Source organism: Culex quinquefasciatus, chromosome 1, assembly GCF_015732765.1.
Source record: "Culex quinquefasciatus strain JHB chromosome 1, VPISU_Cqui_1.0_pri_paternal, whole genome shotgun sequence".
NCBI lineage: Eukaryota > Metazoa > Arthropoda > Insecta > Diptera > Culicidae > Culex > Culex quinquefasciatus.
The window spans coordinates 23,359,973-23,378,985 of NC_051861.1; the positions used below are offsets into that span (position 1 = coordinate 23,359,973).

The 19,013-nt window shown below is 37.4% G+C and overlaps 2 protein-coding genes across 8 annotated transcripts in view; one reads left to right on the forward strand and one right to left on the reverse strand.

The window, feature by feature from the left end:
* LOC119768510 (complexin) overlaps positions 1-19,013 on the reverse strand; it is a 531,665-nt gene that overhangs the window by 476,995 nt on the left and 35,657 nt on the right. The gene's annotated exons all lie outside the window — the stretch shown is intronic.
* LOC6049811 (nose resistant to fluoxetine protein 6) lies at positions 1,701-18,418 on the forward strand. The gene is made up of 6 exons (XM_038258538.1): positions 1,701-2,038; positions 9,778-9,963; positions 10,168-10,313; positions 16,254-17,186; positions 17,249-17,926; positions 18,157-18,418. The coding sequence occupies exons 2-6, from the start codon at positions 9,855-9,857 to the stop codon at positions 18,334-18,336; spliced, it is 2,046 nt and encodes a 681-aa protein (XP_038114466.1). The 5' UTR covers positions 1,701-2,038; positions 9,778-9,854; the 3' UTR covers positions 18,337-18,418.

Consider the following 19,013-nt stretch of genomic DNA (forward strand, 5'->3'; position numbering starts at 1 on the left):
ATTGAAATTGAGTTGTTCGAAGTTTCGATAAGTAGTTCAAAATTAGTGTTGAAAAATGTGTTAGCGCATGTATCTGGAATTTAGACAAGTGACCATGGGCGTTAGAGGTTTAAATAAATAATTTTGAGACCTTTTCGATGAGTCTTACAGGAGAACGTGCGGATTTTGTCAAAGGATGTACACGAACGGGACCAACGTTTTTCGAAAGATCTCGCCGAGACATGAAAAAAGTCTTCTGGACTCACCATACACCCAGAACTGGACATCGGCATACGAGAGGATAAAGAGCACGATTCGGTAGTAAAATGGTACTGTGTGACGGTACCGAGACTCGAACCCAAGACCTTCGGCATATTGAACCGTGCCTTTGCCGTATAGGCCACCATGGTTCGGTGACTAAGTGGCGGTCATTTGTCCATATAAGCCACTCAATATGATGAACTGTTCCAATGAACGAATGAACACGCGAGAGGACTATACTCTCGCAAAATAGCACTTTCCTCACGTTTCTTTTCGAGAGGACTATCCCCTCGTTCTTTTACTTTGGTGTGTAGAGACAAGTCGAAACTTCAAGATTTTGAAAACGGATCCTACCCAGACTGCTTCAGTGAGTATGGAAGGTTAATGGTGCATTGTTGTAACAACTTACTGAGATGTTGACCCCTAAAAAATGTCATTTTTAAAAGCAAAGTCAAATAGAACAAGTTAAATTTCCAGCCCTAAAATTTTCTAAAATTTTAAGAGCTCTTCTTTACAATGCTTTTAAAAGATCAAAAATCTGTTGTAAAATTGATTTTTGGCCATTCTTCAGATCGAAGCCCGTCTAAAGGCGGGGTTAGGTTGTAGAGGGTTAATGTTTTGGGAGGTCTTGGGTCATTCTAGGACTCCCTTAAGCGAGATCTATGGGTCTACGGATTTTACACCTACTTTTATGAAGCCAGATCTCGCTAATCTAAATAGAAATTATATCCGGACCCCTATAATTGGTATGGTTATCCGAAAATCTTCCAAACAAGTTTGAAAACTTGAAGCTCTGGCAACCATTGCTCATGTTATGACCACTTAAGTGAAATTTAAGTACTTTTTTTTAAACCAGGTTAATCCTTTATGGACCAAGTTTTTTTTTTAATTTTTTTATTCACATGAAAATTATTTCCGAATCTTTTGAGTGACCTTTCTTGGGTTAAAATGAGGAAAGCTCCGACCAAACATTCTGCTCTCTCAAATGTTTACATTTTAATGATCCAAATATATATTGTTTAATGCTAGAAGTAGATAACGTGAACCACCCTTTTAAACTGCATCAATGCAAGTGGCACAAAGTGACCATCTTAGCAAAAAAAAATTATAAATTAAATAAATTAAACAGCACAAATCCAAGAAACGGATGCTCTGACCCGGAAAGTGACCGCTCGCGCGCACATGGTATCTACAAATTCGCGCCAAGCGACGAACCTTTGGACCAACCTATGACGCACTAGACCCAAGCCAGCCGACGCCGCCGGTGAATTTGTGGAAAACTACCCTCCTCCCACCACCCCTCCCACTTCTTCATTTCCTCCTCACGAAAAATGGGTGGATCATCAGCGTGCGTCGGCGGCGGCGACGTTCCGATCGTGTGACGACAACGGCGATCCGCACTACACCACCCTGGATGGCGGCGCGGCCTCAAAACCGATCAGTCTCGTTCGGACAGCCGCCAGACGCGGTCGCGCGGTACTTACAAGCTCTTCGGCAAGCAAACGCGACGGCTCGGTTTACTTAAGAACTTTGCAGAGGGGTTGCTTTTTTTTGAATATTTTTATTTTCGCAATAAGTGTTTTTCGTCAAGTGAAATCAAAGAGAGAGAGAGAAAAACCGGTGTGCCACCAGCCCGGACGTTTCTGTTGACCCAGGCCATTAGTGTTTAGAGGAAGATTTTACGGAATTTAACCGAATTGTAAAGTTTGGTGGAGTCAGAGATCAGGCTCAACGAAGCGATTGCATGTAATGAGGAAAAGGTGCGTTGCGCACGAATCCCAAAATTGTGTAGGCAAAAGTGAGTGAACGCGGGAAAACTGGGAAAATAGTGAAAATTTGGTGCTGTTGGAAGTTTTGTGGAACGGCGAATGATCGGTGATTGAAGGAAAATGAACGAGTTTAATAAAAACAAGCAAACAGAAAAAGTGGATTAAGGTTTTAATTCAATGTAAACTTGAATACCAAAACAACCCAGCAATTCCAGTACTCGATAAAGATTATCAATTTAAAGTTTCTACTAGAAAACGAAATTTTTAAAATTTTGTTGTTACCGTCGGCAATGATCAAGAAGAAGCAAAAAGAAGACAATAGAACAACAATAGATTATAACAAAAACACAAAACTCTAATCTACCTACTCAAGACTCAATTTTATAAGAATTGAAAGTTTTTGATAACTTCAACGTTTGTTTTCTTATTACTTTGAATAATTTTGGACGCGAAATTCCTAGATAAAGAAAATAAGCTCCAATAAAAATGTCTACAGTTCGCAAAATATCTGTTTTTGTGCATTCTTGCTGGAAATGGTCAACATTTCTTCATATTTTACTTAAATCAATTGGATTCTACGGCACTGTCAATGTGACCCTATTATTATTTTTTTAAATAATATTTCAAAAATATTAGTAAACACCGAAAAAATCACCTTTTAACATTCTCCGGAAAATAAGTGTCGATGTAATTAAAATTTGGAGTTAAAAAGTTCTACTGATAAAAGATAATGATAAAATTGTAATTATTTTATGATTTTTGCCAAAAAAAACAAACGATTGTTAATTCAGGAATTGCCAATTGATTTCAAGCGACAGCTAGAATAGAGATAAATCTGTGCCGGATTTTGACAGATTTTTTTTCCAGTTTCGAACATGATTTGCGGACGATTTTATTCAAAAATTAAACAATTTTGTGAATGGGTAATTCTTGCCCCAATCTCTCTTTGATTTGCGTGAAACTTTGTCCTAAGGGGTAACTTTTGTCGCTGATCATGAATCCGAGGTCCATTTTTTGATATCTCGAGACGGAGGGGCGGTACGACCCCTTCCATTTTTGAACATGCGAAAAAAGAGGTGTTTTTCAATAATTTAATGTTTTTCAATAATGTAATATTAGACGCCCGATTTGATGGCGTACTCAGAATTCCAGAAAAACGTATTTTTCATCGAAAAAAAACACTAAAAAAGTTTTTGAAACTCTGCTAATTTCCGTTATTCGACTGTAAATTTTTTTGGACCAAGTCAATTTATAGGAAATTTAATGTACTTTTCAAATCTACGTTGACTCAGAAGAGTAATTTTTTCATTTAGAACAAAATTTTTCGTTTTAAAATTTCGGGTTTTTTCTAACTTTGCTGGGTAATTTTTTTAGAGTGTAAGTTCTTAAAATTTTAGAGCAAAAAATTATAAAAATTTGGATATATTGAAAAAGTTGGTCGTCATTGATCATGGCCGTCCATCGAAACAAAGAGAAACTCAAAAAGTAACTTTTTCAAAACTTTTTTTCGTAAAATTGCGATAACTCGTGATGTTTACAAGCAAGCCTCTTACGTTTACATATCAAAATTTGTGTAATTGTCTGCTCTACAACTTTGTAGAATATTGTTACACTCTAAAAAATTACCCTGCAAAGTTAGAAAAAAAACACAAAATTTTAAAATGAAAATTTTTGTTCTTAATGAAAAAATGAACCTCCAAAAATCAAATGGTCATTTATGGTCACTATTTTTAAAAATTGAAAAACTGCAAATATTTCGCTAAAATCAAACTTTCAGTGGCTATATCTTGAAATCGGAGTCCTTTATCAAAAAATCTGTAAAGTTTCGATTGCAAATTCAATTTTGCGTTAAAAAATAATGTTGAACTTGTTTTTGCAAGAAACTTCGATTTTTTTTCTAAAAATCACTGTTTTGCCTTCCTCACTGAGGTAAGGCTATAATCCTGCTCTAAAAATGAACTTTTTATTAAAAGCTCGAAGACCCACCTTCATGTATACATATCGACTCAGAATCGAAAACTGAACAAATGTCTGTGTGTGTGTATGTGTGTGTGTGTATGTGTGTGTGTGTGTGTGTATGTATGTATGTGTTCAAAAATCTTGCCAAGTTTTCTCGGCACTGGCTGAACCGATTTTGATCGAATCAGTTGCATTCGACTTGGTTTAGGGTCCCATACATCGCTATTGAATTGTTTGAAGTTTCGATAAGTAGTTCAAAAGTTATGTATAAAAATGTGTTTTCACATATATCCGGATCTCAATTATATGCATGTAAACGATGTCCGGATCCATCATCCAACCCATCGTTGGTTAGGTAATCAAAAGATCTTTCCAACAAGTCCACAACATTGAAGATCTGGCAACCCTGTCTCGAGTTATGACCACTTAAGTGATATTTATGTACTTTTTTGAAGCCGGATCTCACTTAAATGTATGTAAACGATGTACGGATCCATTATCCGACACATCGTTGGTTAGGTAATCAAGAGACCTTTCCAACGAGTCCACATAATTGAAAATCTGGCAACCCTGTCTCGAGATATGACCACTTAGGTGATATTTATGTACTTTTTTGAAGCCGGATCTTACTTAAATGTATGTAAACGATGTCCGGAACCATCATCCGACCCATCGTTGATTAGGTAATCAAGAGACCTTTCTAACGAGTCCAAAACATCGAAGATCTGGCAACCCTGTCTCGAGTTATGACCACTTAAGTGATATTTATGTACTTTTTTGAAACCGGATCTTACTTAAATGCATGTAAACGATGTCCGGATCCATCATCCGACCCATCATTGTTTAGATAATCAAAAGACCTTTCCAACAAGTCCACAACATTGAAGATCTGGCAACCCTGTTTCGAGTTATGACCACTTAAGTGATATTTATGTACTTTTTTGAAGCCGGATCTTACTTAAATGTATGTAAACGATGTCCGGATCCATCATCCGACCCATCATTGGTTAGGTAATCAAGAGACCTTTCCAACGAGTCCACATAATTGATGATCTGGCAACCCTGTCTCGAGTTATGACTACTTAAGTGATATTTATGTACTTTTTTGAAGCCGGATCTCACTTAAAGGTATGCAAATGATGTCCGGATCCATCATCCGACCCATCGTAAGTTAGGTAATCAAGATACCTTTCCAACGAGTTTTCATTATTGAAGATCTGGCAACCCTGTCTCGAGTTATGACCACTTAAGTGATGTTTATGTACTTTTTTGAAGCCGGATCTCACTTAAATGCATATAAACAATGTCCGGATCCATCATCCGACACATCGTATCAAGAGACCTTTCCAACGAGTCCACAACATCAAAAATCTGGCAACCCTGTCTCGAGTTATGACCACTTAAGTGATATTTATGTACTTTTTTGAAGCCGGATCTCACTTAAATGTATGTAAACCATGTCCGGAACCATCATCCGACCCATCGTTGGTTAGGTAATTAAGAGACCTTTCCAACGAGTCCACATAAATGAAGGTCTGGCAACCCTGTCCCGAGTTATGACAACTTAAGTTATATCTGTGTACTTATTTTTCTGGACCTAAAAAAAATAGCTGAAATATGTGTCCAAACCATTCATATTACCCATTGTTGGTAAAAAGTGAGGAAGGCATCAACCACATAGGTGGATTAAGTTAGTTTTTTTCAAAAATTCATAACTCGGCGGCAGATTTTGACCATGTTTCTCTATGGCTCAAAAGTTGCGGATTTTTGCCCTTAAAACATATCAAAAAATCTCGAAAATCTAAAAATACGTATTTTGGGAAATTGAGTTTAAGGGAAACAAAAGATGATAAAAAAATCTTCAATTTTTTTCCGTGTACCTATTTTTTTTTTCTCAAAAGTCCTCAACAATACCTACAACTTTGCCGAAGACACCAAATTGATCAGAAAATTCACTCAAAAGTTACTGCTATTTGAATATTTACATACCATTTTTGTATGGACTGCTGCCAAAATTATATGGAGACTTGTATGGGTGAACCAATGACGCAAAATAGCTTATTTGGTCATAGGGAAGGCACCCACAAAGTTTAAGTCAAATCACAAAATACAAAAAATAAAAATGGTTGAAATCGGCCGATTTCGTAAAGAGTTGCTCAAAAGTCACTTTGACACCAAATTTCTATCGCATCACCGTTTCAGGCTTCAAATTATTGAAAAACACCTTTTTTTCGCATGTTCAAAAACTGAAGGGGTCGTACCGCCCCTCCGTCACGAGGTATCAAAAAACGGACCTCAGATTAGTGATCAGAGACAAAAGTTACCCCTTAAAACAAAGTTTCACGCAAATCGAAAAGGGGTCGGGGCAACTTTTCCCGATTTCGTGTGAGTTGGTAGAGAATTACCAAAATATTTATGTAAATCAAAACTTAAATTAAACTTTTTGAGGCCATCTGAATTCTACATCTTTAGACTAAATTTAAGTCCTCCTCGCTTGTCCTAATTCAGAAGTGCTTGATTTTTGTCTGCTAGACTTTTCCAGATTTTTTTATTTGGACCAGGCAAACCTTCTTTCTTCAAAATGGTTTAAATTTTATTTTAGCAATTCCGCTGTGAAACCGTCAACTTTTCCAGTCTTTCTAGAGAAATGAAATTTCCTACTTTTCCCTACCAATAATAGCAGAATGGAAAATTAATACCTTTCAATACCAGTGCTGAAAACTTCTACTTTTTAGCACTGAATTGGGTGCTGAAAAGTTGAACTTTTCAACACTAGTATCGAAAAGCAACATTTTTTACCATTTTTTGTTTTGAACGTTGAATTAACTTAACACATGGATGTTTGACATAAAATTACATTCAAAAGGCGTTTTTCGAAATTGCAAAAAAAATGATGTAAGCAACTCGTTGCAAAACATGATTTTTTCAGCACTCGTTGTATTTATCCAACTCGGTAAACCTAGTTGGAAAAAAACCTAGTACTGAAAAAAAATTATTTTTTCAACTTGTCGCATACACTACGATTTCAATAATATAAATATTTTTAAAATTGTTGTATTTATTTCTACTAAATTTTCAAAAAAAAAATATGTCATAAGTTGGCACACTTATCTTTATTCTGGTCGATAGTTTAAAGATCTGGCAACTCTAGTCTTGATTTATACTTTTGCTGGATTACCATCATTTCTTCATTTGTATGGTAACTATAAAACATGTCTAAAAAGTAGAAGCTCATTTTAATATTTTAATATTTATTTTTATTTATTTATATTTTTCAATTTGAATATTTTGATATTTAAAAAAACAATTATTTTTAAAATTACTGTGAACAGTGTCACAAATAAATTTCCTTCAAAATCATATGATTTAGTTTCATCTTAGCGTTTTAAAAATAAATAAAATACCGTAATCTGGGGTGAATCGGGACTACAGTCTGAATAGGGACAGCAGTTTTTAGAGCACTCAAAGCTTTTAAATTTGGAAATTGATGTACACATTTTGTTGGCCTGAGTCTGTTCTAACCGAAACCAACCAGAAAAATCAAAATATTGTCCTCCAACATGGTTAAATCTGATGTCCCAATTCGCCCCATGTGTCCCGATTGACCCCAGTTTACGGTATACAAAAATTGTGGTAATATGAAAAAAAAAATAAAATAATTTTTGGTATTTTCGTAGTGAAACTTTTTATGTTTCCTGTCCTTCTCGAACTATGGCCTGCTTTTCATCGCAATAGTTGAACTTTTCAGCACTTGTTTCGAAAAGTACAATTGTAAAAGTATAAGTTTTTGATACTGTTTGTTCCAGTGGAATACAAGGGTCTCAATGAAAAAAAAAATCCAATTCAAGGCTTTGTTTTCCATGATTGCAAAAAAATAATACATCGCACAGTGGGCGAAATGGAACCCAAAATCGGACTTAATTGAACGCGGCTGATTCCCTGGTATGAAAAATAGTGTTTCTTATGTAAAAAAATCCGGGTAATCGATTGATGATGGTTTCATCCACCGCACGAAACGGCAAAGGGTCCATTTTGCCCAAATTCCCTATTTTTTACATTTTTTCTTGAAAATCGGTCTATATTTAGAGCGGAGGCTTTATGCGGCCATCCAAAATGCACTTAACTTATGTGAAAATGTCCCAGAAATCCAGTAAAAATATCCACTTGCACCGCAACAATCATCTAGGGTCCAATTAACCCCAATTCCGCTATGAAAGCATTTTTGGCAATTTTCATATGTTAGGTCAGATTTTAAAAATCTGAAAATATTTTTATCGTAAAGATCACACAATTTTACATAAGAATGACGATTTGCACTTGATAGTTTGACACATTTATGTTGATAAAAATAAAAATTATGTAAAAGGCAGTTTATTCTGCGTTTGACAAAATTGGCCCAAAATTGATTCTTCAATCTTTTTATTTAGTTTAATTTCTATATCAACATAAATGTGTCAAACTATCAAGTGCAAATCGTCTTTCTTATGTAAAATTGTCTGATCTTTACGATAAAAATATTTTCAGATTTTTAAAATCTGACCTAACATATGAAAATTGCCAAAAATGCTTTCATAGCGGAATTGGGGTTAATTGGACCCTAGATGATTGTTGCGGTGCAAGTGGATATTTTTACTGGATTTCTGGGACATTTTCACATAAGTTAAGTGCATTTTGGATGGCCGCATAAAGCCTCCGCTCTAAATATAGACCGATTTTCAAGAAAAAATGTAAAAAATAGGGAATTTGGGCAAAATGGACCCTTTGCCGTTTCGTGCGGTGGATGAAACCATCACCAATCGATTACCCGGATTTTTTTACATAAGAAACACTATTTTTCATACCAGGGAACCAGCCGCGTTCAATTAAGTCCGATTTTGGGTTCCATTTCGCCCACTGTGCATCGTTGCAAAACTAGATTCTACGGCTCGTGTTAAAAAATCTTCATTTTGCAGTATGTAGCACAAAATAAATTAATAACTTAAAATCAATGTCGATGGCTCTAAAGGGTACCCAACGGCTCTATACTGATAAAAGTCATGTCAGGGCATCTGTTTGAATCATTTACCATCATTTGTTGCATTATTTTTTTCCTTGAAATATTGCAGGCTCCGAAAACTCTTAAAAATTGTAGCATTTTCAGAATCGAGATATTTTCAAAAAGTTCACTGTTTTAGAATAACTGGTCATTATTAATAATAGAATGCGTAAAACTCAGTTTAATTAATGGTTATAACTCTCAACAGTAACCTAGAAGGCTGTTTAATTTTGTAATCCATACAAAAGTTCACATGTGGCGCTTAAGAAAAGGTTTTCAATGCACACATGCTACATAGATCGTAAATAGTCAAAACAGACCCGATTTCCACCTAATGACATCGTCGCATTTTTGCAAGTGGAAAGTCCATCTTTTGCAGCTTTATTTGGTTGAACAACATGACAACACACATTTTGCCGATTGGCGTCAAACGCATAAGCCATTTAGGTGCGAAATCAACGCAGTTTATGTTTAGTTAACAATATCTCTTGAACGGATATGTCTTACTCATCAAAATTTAGCATTAAGTACAGTAACAAAGCCTTTTTCAACCACGACAAGTCAAACATCCACATTCCAGTTTAACTCACATTTGCTTGCCAAACATTTGTCTATTGACCGATCTTGCCGACGATTTGTAGACGAGCCAAACAGTCTGGCCGTTATCCACTTTGGGCTGCGATTCCTTCAGTCATCATCTGCCTCAAAACTTCTCAGCCACCGAAAAAAAAACCAGTTCGTGATTCGATCTCTCATCTATTTTACGTCCATCAGGCCCTTTAAGTTGGAACCCTGCGTTACGCTAGCATAATCAAGACCTTGCCTTCACGGGTTGGCGGCGCGCGGTGAGGATGACGAGCCAAATGGCACTACAATGGCCACTGGTAGTGCTGCTGGTTCTGCCGTTAGTGACCCACCTACCAACGGTGGCCGAGGCCAGCCACAACGGCTTTATTGAACGTAAGTCGGCGCCCTTTTTGAATTAAACTGGGTCATTTCACCGAAATTTGCTCCCCTTCTATAAGGTAGGGTTTGAAACCAGTTGGGACATTTTTCAAAGAAAATAGTTATTCTTATTTTTTTTTAAACTTCACTAAAAAAAATTACCAGAACAACCTCATAATCATATTCTCCACATATTTTTCCTCCACTTCCATCGCACAGTATCCGAGTACCTCAAGTTCCCGAAGGTGTTTGAGTACGATGACTATGAGGAGTGCCGGCGGGAGCATCGGGATGAGTACGCGTTCTGCGTGGTGCACGCGACCATCAGCCCGGATGAGTCGTCGGAACTGTACCGCAATTTGACGGTGAGTTTTTTTTTTGGTTTGCCTTCTTTAAAAAAGGGCGGTTAATTCGACTGATTGGGTAATTCGGTAATTTGCACTGTTTTGCAAATGCTGTTAAAACAATGCTTTCTGCAATTAGGAGCAATTTGGCGCGGTTATTTGCGATTTATTTGCTGAGGAGATAATTGTTGTTTCCTTTCCTGAGTTATTGATTTATGAGCTTTTATCAGCCAAATAAACCAATTGGAGGACGGTTTGCAGATTTTAGATATATCATTTAATCTCAAGCAAAAAAATAAAATTTGTGATTTGTTAAGTTAGAATGATTGAACACAAACTCCAGTCATGTCTGTATGTTATTCTTTATTGGTGCACATCAACTAGAGGTTTAGCGCTTAGATTTTTGTTGCACTAATTTTAGTCTCTTCAAAACAACGGGAAACTTATGTACTCTTCACAAAATTATTTAAAACCCAATTTTGAAACAATACGGAATTCAAAAAGGTCATTTTCAAGAAATGGTAATTTTAACAAAACAACGCAAATGTTTAAGAACAATTTGTTAAGTTAGCTTTTAAAAATTTCATTTTTGAATATCGTAAACTTATGAAACTGAAATGTTATGAAAAAAAACTAGATATATTTGAGAAAAATATTTTTTCGATGATAATTTGGAAACGAATACCACAAATCGCGACCAATTTTGCTAAAACTTGTAAACAAAATTTTTATTTGTTCAACCTTTTTTTCTTTTGGAGCATCCCAAAATTTGCAATCATTCATTTTTTTTTTTTTGCTTAGCGAGAAATTGAACATAAATTTTAAATAAAATAAGTTTTGCAAACAAAACAACTTCTAGAGGTACTGTTCATAACATTTATCTATCTCATATTCAAATAATGTCTGAATCAAAGTCACCAAATCTACTGAAAAACAGGAATATAATTTTAAATTATACATATTCCATTAAGTCATGATGATTGTAATCACATAATTTCTACTTTCTTACACCCAAAACTGGCAGCGCTAGTCCGAGAGTATGATGGTCTCGAGTCGATAGAATAGTGGTACCATTCAAGGACGCAGAGAACACTGCTCGAGATGGGCGATAGAACTATTCTCTCGAGGTTCATTTGCAAAAAAAGTTCATCCGTCAAACAAAAAACCAAAAGTGTCCACAACGGGAATCGAACCAGTGACCTTTGATAAACCAATCCTATGATTTAGCTGCCTCGGCTACCACAGCTTGGTGACCAAGGAGAAGTCAGAAGTCGATGTATGACACTTGTTGGAGATTTATTGATTCAACTAACGAATGAACTCATTTGTTATGATGGTGTGAGTTGATACCATTATTCTATCGATTTTGGCACTGAGCCCTCAATAAATTTTGAGAGAACGATTATCTCGACTCTGAATTTTGGGTGTAGAAAATATGAGGTAACAAATTTTCATTAAAAAAATTTACGTAAAACGTGTTTCCTTATAAAATTTAAAACCATTTTCTGTCAGCGTTACTTTCAAAGTAATCCATGTAAAAAGTAATGGTTCATCACTTTTAATTTTGACTTTGTTGACTTTTACAAACAATTTGCCACTAACTTACAATTTGGCTTATGGTAAAAATCAAAATCTCACAAAAAATAAAACACCGTTAATAAATTATATTATAGGTTATTGTTAGGGTTAGTGAATTTTCACGATTTCGCGGACAGCGTGAAATTCGTGAAATTTGAAGATTTCCGTGAAATCCCGTGAAATTGATCGATTTTCTCAAATCAATTCTTTAAAATAACATCATAATAAATGTTTCATTCATGACGACTTTTTAAGTTAATTTTAAAAGTTTTTAATTCAAAAGCGTGATATAAACCATTTGAAGAATTGTTAAAAAATTATACATAAACATGAAATTGATTAAAAATTTACTGAGAAGTGCATGCTGCGAATATTTAAGCGATGTTGACAAAAATTAGACAAAGAAGAAAAAAAATTCTTAAAATTTATTTTTAATAAATTTTGTCTTTTTTAACCAAAACTTTTTTGAAATTGATTGAATAAGTATATTGTGAAATGTTTTTTAAATTGCATTTTAAAAATTTTATTGATTTATTTTTAGAAATCAATCAAAAACAAACATTCATGAAAATGTAACATTCTGTGATAATAGTCGTCTCTCCTTATTCCTCCGGTCAATTATATAACCGGAGAAGGAGAAAAAAAAATAGATTGAAAAAATCAATTCAATCAGAGTAAAGAAAAATATTGAGAAAATAGATTGCTTTTTTCTTGATACTCTAAATAACAGTTCAATAACAGTAACTGAATTTAGCAATATTTTCATTCGCCGTAATAACAATTTAACTGTTATTTAATTTGAAATTTTAAAGATTTAATTCCAATTTCAATTGAAAGACTCAAGCTTGGTTCATTCAAGATTAAATAAATAGTTTTTATTATCTCGAAAGTCGCTTTTTAAGAACATTTCGGATTTTTTTCTGAGTCCTGTTTAATTCTCACGATATTTGATTATTTGGATAGTTCCCTTGGAAGTTAAAAAAAATGTTTAGTTTGGTTTTTGTTCTGATTTTGAATAAAATTTTGAAGATTTCGTAACAGATAAAATAATTATTTTTCTAGTGACTTTAATTCAGTTTTTGAAAAGTAAGATGAAAACCTCAAAACTATTTTTACTGGGAAAAATGTCGCAAAAAAACTATTGTGTCACGTTCAAATTAAATTATTTTTTTTAGTTTATTGAAAAAAAATACAGTAAAGCATAAAAAATAGTTTCTGTAAGTTTAACATCAATGTTTCATAGTTATTTCAATATTTTTCACGTTCCGCGAAATTTCCGTGAAATTTGATGTTTTGAAATTGAGGTCCCCGTGAAATATGCAATTTTTGAGCGTGAAAAATCACTAAGCCTAGTTATTGTCCATCAGCACTTGTCACAAAAAGGAAGAAATGTAAAAAAAATCAAATTCTGAGCCTTATTTTTTTTATTTGCATATAAAGTATCATCAGTTGCTTCAATCATTATTGCATTATGCTCTTATAAAAAAATTGCATAATTTCTTTATACAGCGATTCCCCACGAAAACAGCATAATTCGAAAAAAAAATTCTCGGATCGGGCTCAAAATTTTTCTGGGGGTTCCTTGGCCGAAATAATTAGACCCGTATTTTTTTGTTTGGCCATTAGGGTGACCTACGCCGTGTTAAGGTGGTTCGAAAAATGGCAATTTTCGTCTATTTTCGCAAAAACCACTTTTTTCAAAAAACCATATCTCCGCGCCATTTCATCCGATTTTAGCTGTCCTAGACGCAAAAGAAAGGTGATTAGTTTGGCTATTTGGGAAAAATTGTAAGAAGTTTCAAAAATCTAGCTTAATATTTGAAAAGGTTGAATGAAAACATAAAATGCTGTTTTGAAGGTCTCGGGACCAAAGAGCCTATGCCTGAAAATATTTTTATCGAATTTCTCGGAAAATTTCACATAACATATCAAAAAATGGTGAAGTTATGTTTTCGATAGGTACTCCGAGATACGATTTTTTGAAAATAAAAACTAGGGTTTTCGACGCGCCACGCGCAAAAATGGGAAAATGACGAAAACGGGAAAATATCGTCAGGGTACCAAAATTTTCGTAATTAAAAGACGCAACTTTTGGTACCATAACATCTATAGATCATCGCTGAAATTTTAAAGTTATCGCAGTTTTAGTGAAAAAAGTCGTTTTTTCCCGTTTTCGTCATTTTTCCATTTTTGCGCGTGACGCGTGGAAAAATCCAGTTTTTATTTTCAAAAAATCGTATCTCAGAGTATCGAAAACATAACTTAACCATTTTTTGATATGTTATGTGAAATTTTCCGAGAAATCCGATAAAAATATTAGCAGACATAGGCTCTTTGGTCCCGAGACCTTCAAAACAGCATTTTAAGTTTTCATGCGACCTTTTCAAATGTTAAGCTAGATTTTTGAAACTTCTTACTATTTTTCCCAAATAGCCAAACTAATCACCTTTCTTTTGCGTCTAGGACAGCTAAAATCGGATGAAATGGCGCGGAGATATGACTTTTTGAAAAAAGTGGTTTTTGCGAAAATCGACCAAAATTGCCATTTTTCGAACCACCCTAACACGGCGTAGGTCACCCTAATGGTAAAACAAAAAAATACGGGTTTAATTATTTTGGCCAAGGATCCCCCAGAAAAAAAAATTAGCTCGATCGGAGAACTTTTTTTTCGAATCATGCTGTTTTCGTGGGGAATTGCTGTATATTTTTTTCTGAAGTTAAACGTCTTTTTCTGAGCTGTGCTCCAAAAATTAAAAAATAAATAAAATTATATTAGAAATTAATTGATAAACGTTATACCATTAACTCGACATTGTCTGCAAGTATTTTACTTATTGAATTTTACTCCGGTTTTCTGCCCCTGTCGCGTAAATGTCCCATATGCATTTTCATTATTTTTTAGTTATTGATGCAGTTTGGTTCAAAATCGTGTGCTCTTTCAAAAGAGCCTACAACATCCAGTACTTTGTTCTAGAAAGAAATCCGCTTTTTACGTGAAAATTTGCCACGTAGCCTTATGTGTGAGACAAATTTGTTTTGAGTTTTTCTTAGCTTGCCGTTTAGGCCATTGCAAATATTGTTCTAAATTTGTGTTTCCCCTTACCCTCTTGTACAAAGGCTTGGAATTCTTTTTTTTTCAAAACATTTCAAAATTGTTATGGGAATAGAAGGGCAATCACCTGCAAACCATTTAAAATGCATTTTCCTGTGTTGATATCACAAAACAAAGGCGTACCAACTCAAATTACTAAAATCTATCCATCATTAGGCTATTTATAAGCTCAATTGCCGATAGTTTACCCAAATGACGGCTCCACCTGAAAATATAATTTCAATAACAGAAAGCTCCACCGCTGCGTCACATATTGATGTTTGTCGAGCAAACAGTTCAAATCATTCGGTGCCACGCATCACCATTTCGTACCAGTGTGACATTTTTTGGATCAAAATTAACTAGTTATTGGAAATAAAAGCTATTTTAAATATGCGGATAGTTTTCAGTTAATGAAATTGTTGAAATGTTTGATTTGTTTTGACACTTCTATGTGAACAAGCCTGACCATATTTACAAAGCATAATTTGAACGGACAAAAATATCGCACGTGCCAATTTTCTCACAACCGCAGGATGTCAACGGCTTAGGCGGCCCTGTAACTCGCGAAGGTCACCTACGCACAGTGCTAAATCATGCAACACATCTCAAATCACAAATATTGGCCTCTAGTTTGGGAGAAAAAAAAAGTGCCATCCAAGAGAAATCCGCCTTGACGGCGCTCAATCATCATAATTGAGCAAGCAGTCTTCTGCACAAACCACGAGCATCATCAGCAATATCTCCAGCTTCACTTCTTAAAAGATGTACACGTCTGGCAAATCGCTGCCGGCAGCTGAACGTGCAGAGTGCTTCGCTAGGAAGTGCAACCCGAACGAATAGCTTTCACTTCCATTGACGGTTGGCGATTCGCAACAGTCAAACATTTTTTTTTACAGTGGGTTGTTAGGGGAAGACAGAGCCATTTAAACTGAATGGGTTGTACTTTCATCCACAAGCCACTTTCAATGTGTGTTCAACAAATCTATCATTAACTAGTGTATTACTACAGAGTAAATGTGTTTAAGCTTAAGAAACATTACACCCACAAACTACAAGACACAACCGTCAATTCTTTAAAAGTCAATCTATTCAGAACTTCAATTGAGTCTAAAATCTGTGACAGCGTGAGCTCACACTTCAATCGTTTACCCACTGATTCACGCTCGATTCCGGATTCGCAAGCTTTGTCAAACAAATTACATCGCTGCTTGACACTTCACTGCCCAAACAAACATGTAACGATCGTCTCGTTTTTTTTTATTCCCATCCATTCGTTCCCAACCCTGTAGACATTTTCGCAAGACACCCTCCACTACGATCACACCCGGCTGGAGCGTGGCGTGTGCATCCAGGAGTGCAAACAGTTCCTCCACTCGATCGGCGGTTATTCGACGCAACTCGACGCGCTGCCCGACGATGAGCAATCGTACGCCCGACTTGCCCAGGCCTGCATCAACGAGAAGATCAGCCGACGGTACCATCTGCAGGTTCAGTCGCAAGTTCAAATCTACCACTGCTACACCAAGCAGAACGCTGTGCAGCCTGTTGACGCGCTGGAGGTACTGTTCTACGTGGTATCGTTGCTGCTGGTGCTGACGGTGGTCGGATCTACGGTGTACGACCTGCGGATGCGACCCGGAAAGAACGCCCCAGCGAATTACTTCATGCAATCGCCGAAATCCGGCCGCGATAAGCTGTTGGTGTCGTTTTCGATACCGAGGAACATCTATCGCTTGAAGGATTCTACTGATGGGCGGATTCGTCAAGATCTGCAGTTTCTCGAGGCGTTCCGCATGATCCAGATGTGCCGGGTGGTGTTTCTGCACATTACGACCGCCCACGGCAAGGCACCGTCCACGAACACGGACTACATGGAGGGCATCCAGCACAAACCGGTCACCGTGATCTACATCGCCGAGTTCCAGAACTACGTGCAGACGTTCCTGTCGATCTCGGGCATGCTGCTGACCATCAACTTCCTCGAGCACATCCGCAAGAATCCGGACTTTACGGTCAAGATCTTCTGGGAGAAGCTGCGGGGACGGCTCTGCCGAATTATACCGTCGTATGCGTTCATCATACTGCTGCAGGTCGGCTTTATGAAGCGACTGATGGACGGCCCAATGGGGCAGCAGTTCATCGGGGAGTCCCAGGAGAACTGTCGGCGCTGGTGGTGGGCGAACCTGCTGTTTTTCAACAACTACGTCCGCACGAATCAACCGGTAAGATTCGAGTCGGTGCTCTGTATTGCTGTGACCAACATACGCTTTCATTTCTCCAACAGTGTCTCATCCAGTCCTGGTACCTAGCGGCCGACATGCAGCTCTTCATCTACGGAATGGTCGTCATGATGCTGATCTGGCGCTGGCCAACGCTCAAGAACTACATCTTCTCCGCGGCGTTCGTGTGCGCGGCCGTCATACCGACCTACACCAACTACGTGCACCGCATCACGCCGGCCATGACCACCCAGATGAAGGAGCTGTACCGGTACAATCGGGAGCACTTGTACCACTACGACATGTACTTCCCGTTCGAGCAGAACATCGGCGCGTACTCGTTCGGTATGTTCGCCGGCTTCATCTACCACCGGTACCGCGAATCCCGCAAGACCGTCCTCAACTCGGGCCTGTTCCGGGTGATGTTCGTCGTGGCGACCGCACTGTACGTCTTCTCGCTGGCGTCCGTCTACTGGGTGGTGGCCTACAACAGCCAGGTTCCGCCGCTGCTGTCCGCGATGTACGCGACCCTGTTCCGCCAGGTTTGGCCCGTGCTGACGACCCTGATCCAGCTGGCGTTGGCGCTGACGGCGACCGGTACGCTGCTCAAGAGCTTCTTCAGCCACCCGATCTTCGGCGTCGGCGGCAAGCTCAGCTACAGCGTGTACCTGATACACTTTACCGTGATCGAGCTGGTGTACGGAGCGGTCAAGGGACCGGTCTTCTCCAGCGAGCGAATAATTGTGAGTGTATATCTAGTTATTTGGAAATTTAATTTAAACCCCAATATATCGATAGTAACTTGGCTCAAATGGTTGAATTCAAATACTCGGATAATGCGAATCAGATCAGGGATTATTCATAATATTGGTTCAATCGAGCTTCCGGATAAGGAATTTCAACACGGGTCAATCAATTATCCCATTTATTATAAAAGCTACAACCATTTTCACTTTTCCTTTCCCCTCCTCAGTCAACCTTCGTGGCCCAAATCTACCTGTGGACGGTGCTCTTCGGAGCCGGGCTGGCCGTGCTGGTCGAGCTGCCCTCGGCGGCGGCCCTGAAGGAGCTGCTGGACCGACGAAAACCCAGCTCGGCCAGCGCACCCGTGCAGCACACAACGCAACTTTCCGTACGGAACATGGACCAGTGATTCTACAGTATTAGCATCTAAAGCATAACGTGTACAAAGAAACTTGTAAATAGAGAACATGATCGGGAGCTGTGTAATTTTACAAGCTTGTTTTGGTAATGTTGTGATATTTTGGAAAGAAATGCCTTGAAATCATCAAATCCACTCAACTTACTCAAATCTGATCAATTGGAGATGCTTACCTGAAAGATATAAAGGAAAAAAATGCTTCTATTAGATGTGAACAGTTCAATCAAGTTGGCAGCTATTGTGACCGGATGAAAAGCTTTTTGTGCTGTAATTAAATTGCAAAGAAGGAGTTTACCACTCATTATCAAAACATGCGAATCAACGACCTAAGCGTTTTTTGCCTAAAGTTCGATATCGTGCCGACATCCAACCTCATTCGAACGCGGCGGCGCGGTCTGCTCACTTTGTTGATTTTGGGTTTCGTTTACATCTTGTCTTTTTTTTTGTGTGTGTCGTTTTTTGGGCAATCCGTTGACGTCAAAAGGGTCCTTCACCGCCGCAGAGCTTTCGGCTTCGAGTGGTTCCATTAGTTCAACGGGCTTTTCTCACCACCTCAGAATTGAAGGGGAGGTGTGAGCTTTTTCCAACAAAAATAAAATGAACTCAATCGAAACCAGTTGATCGCGAAGAAGTGGGTGCTACTCAGCCGCTGTAGAACATAACTTAAC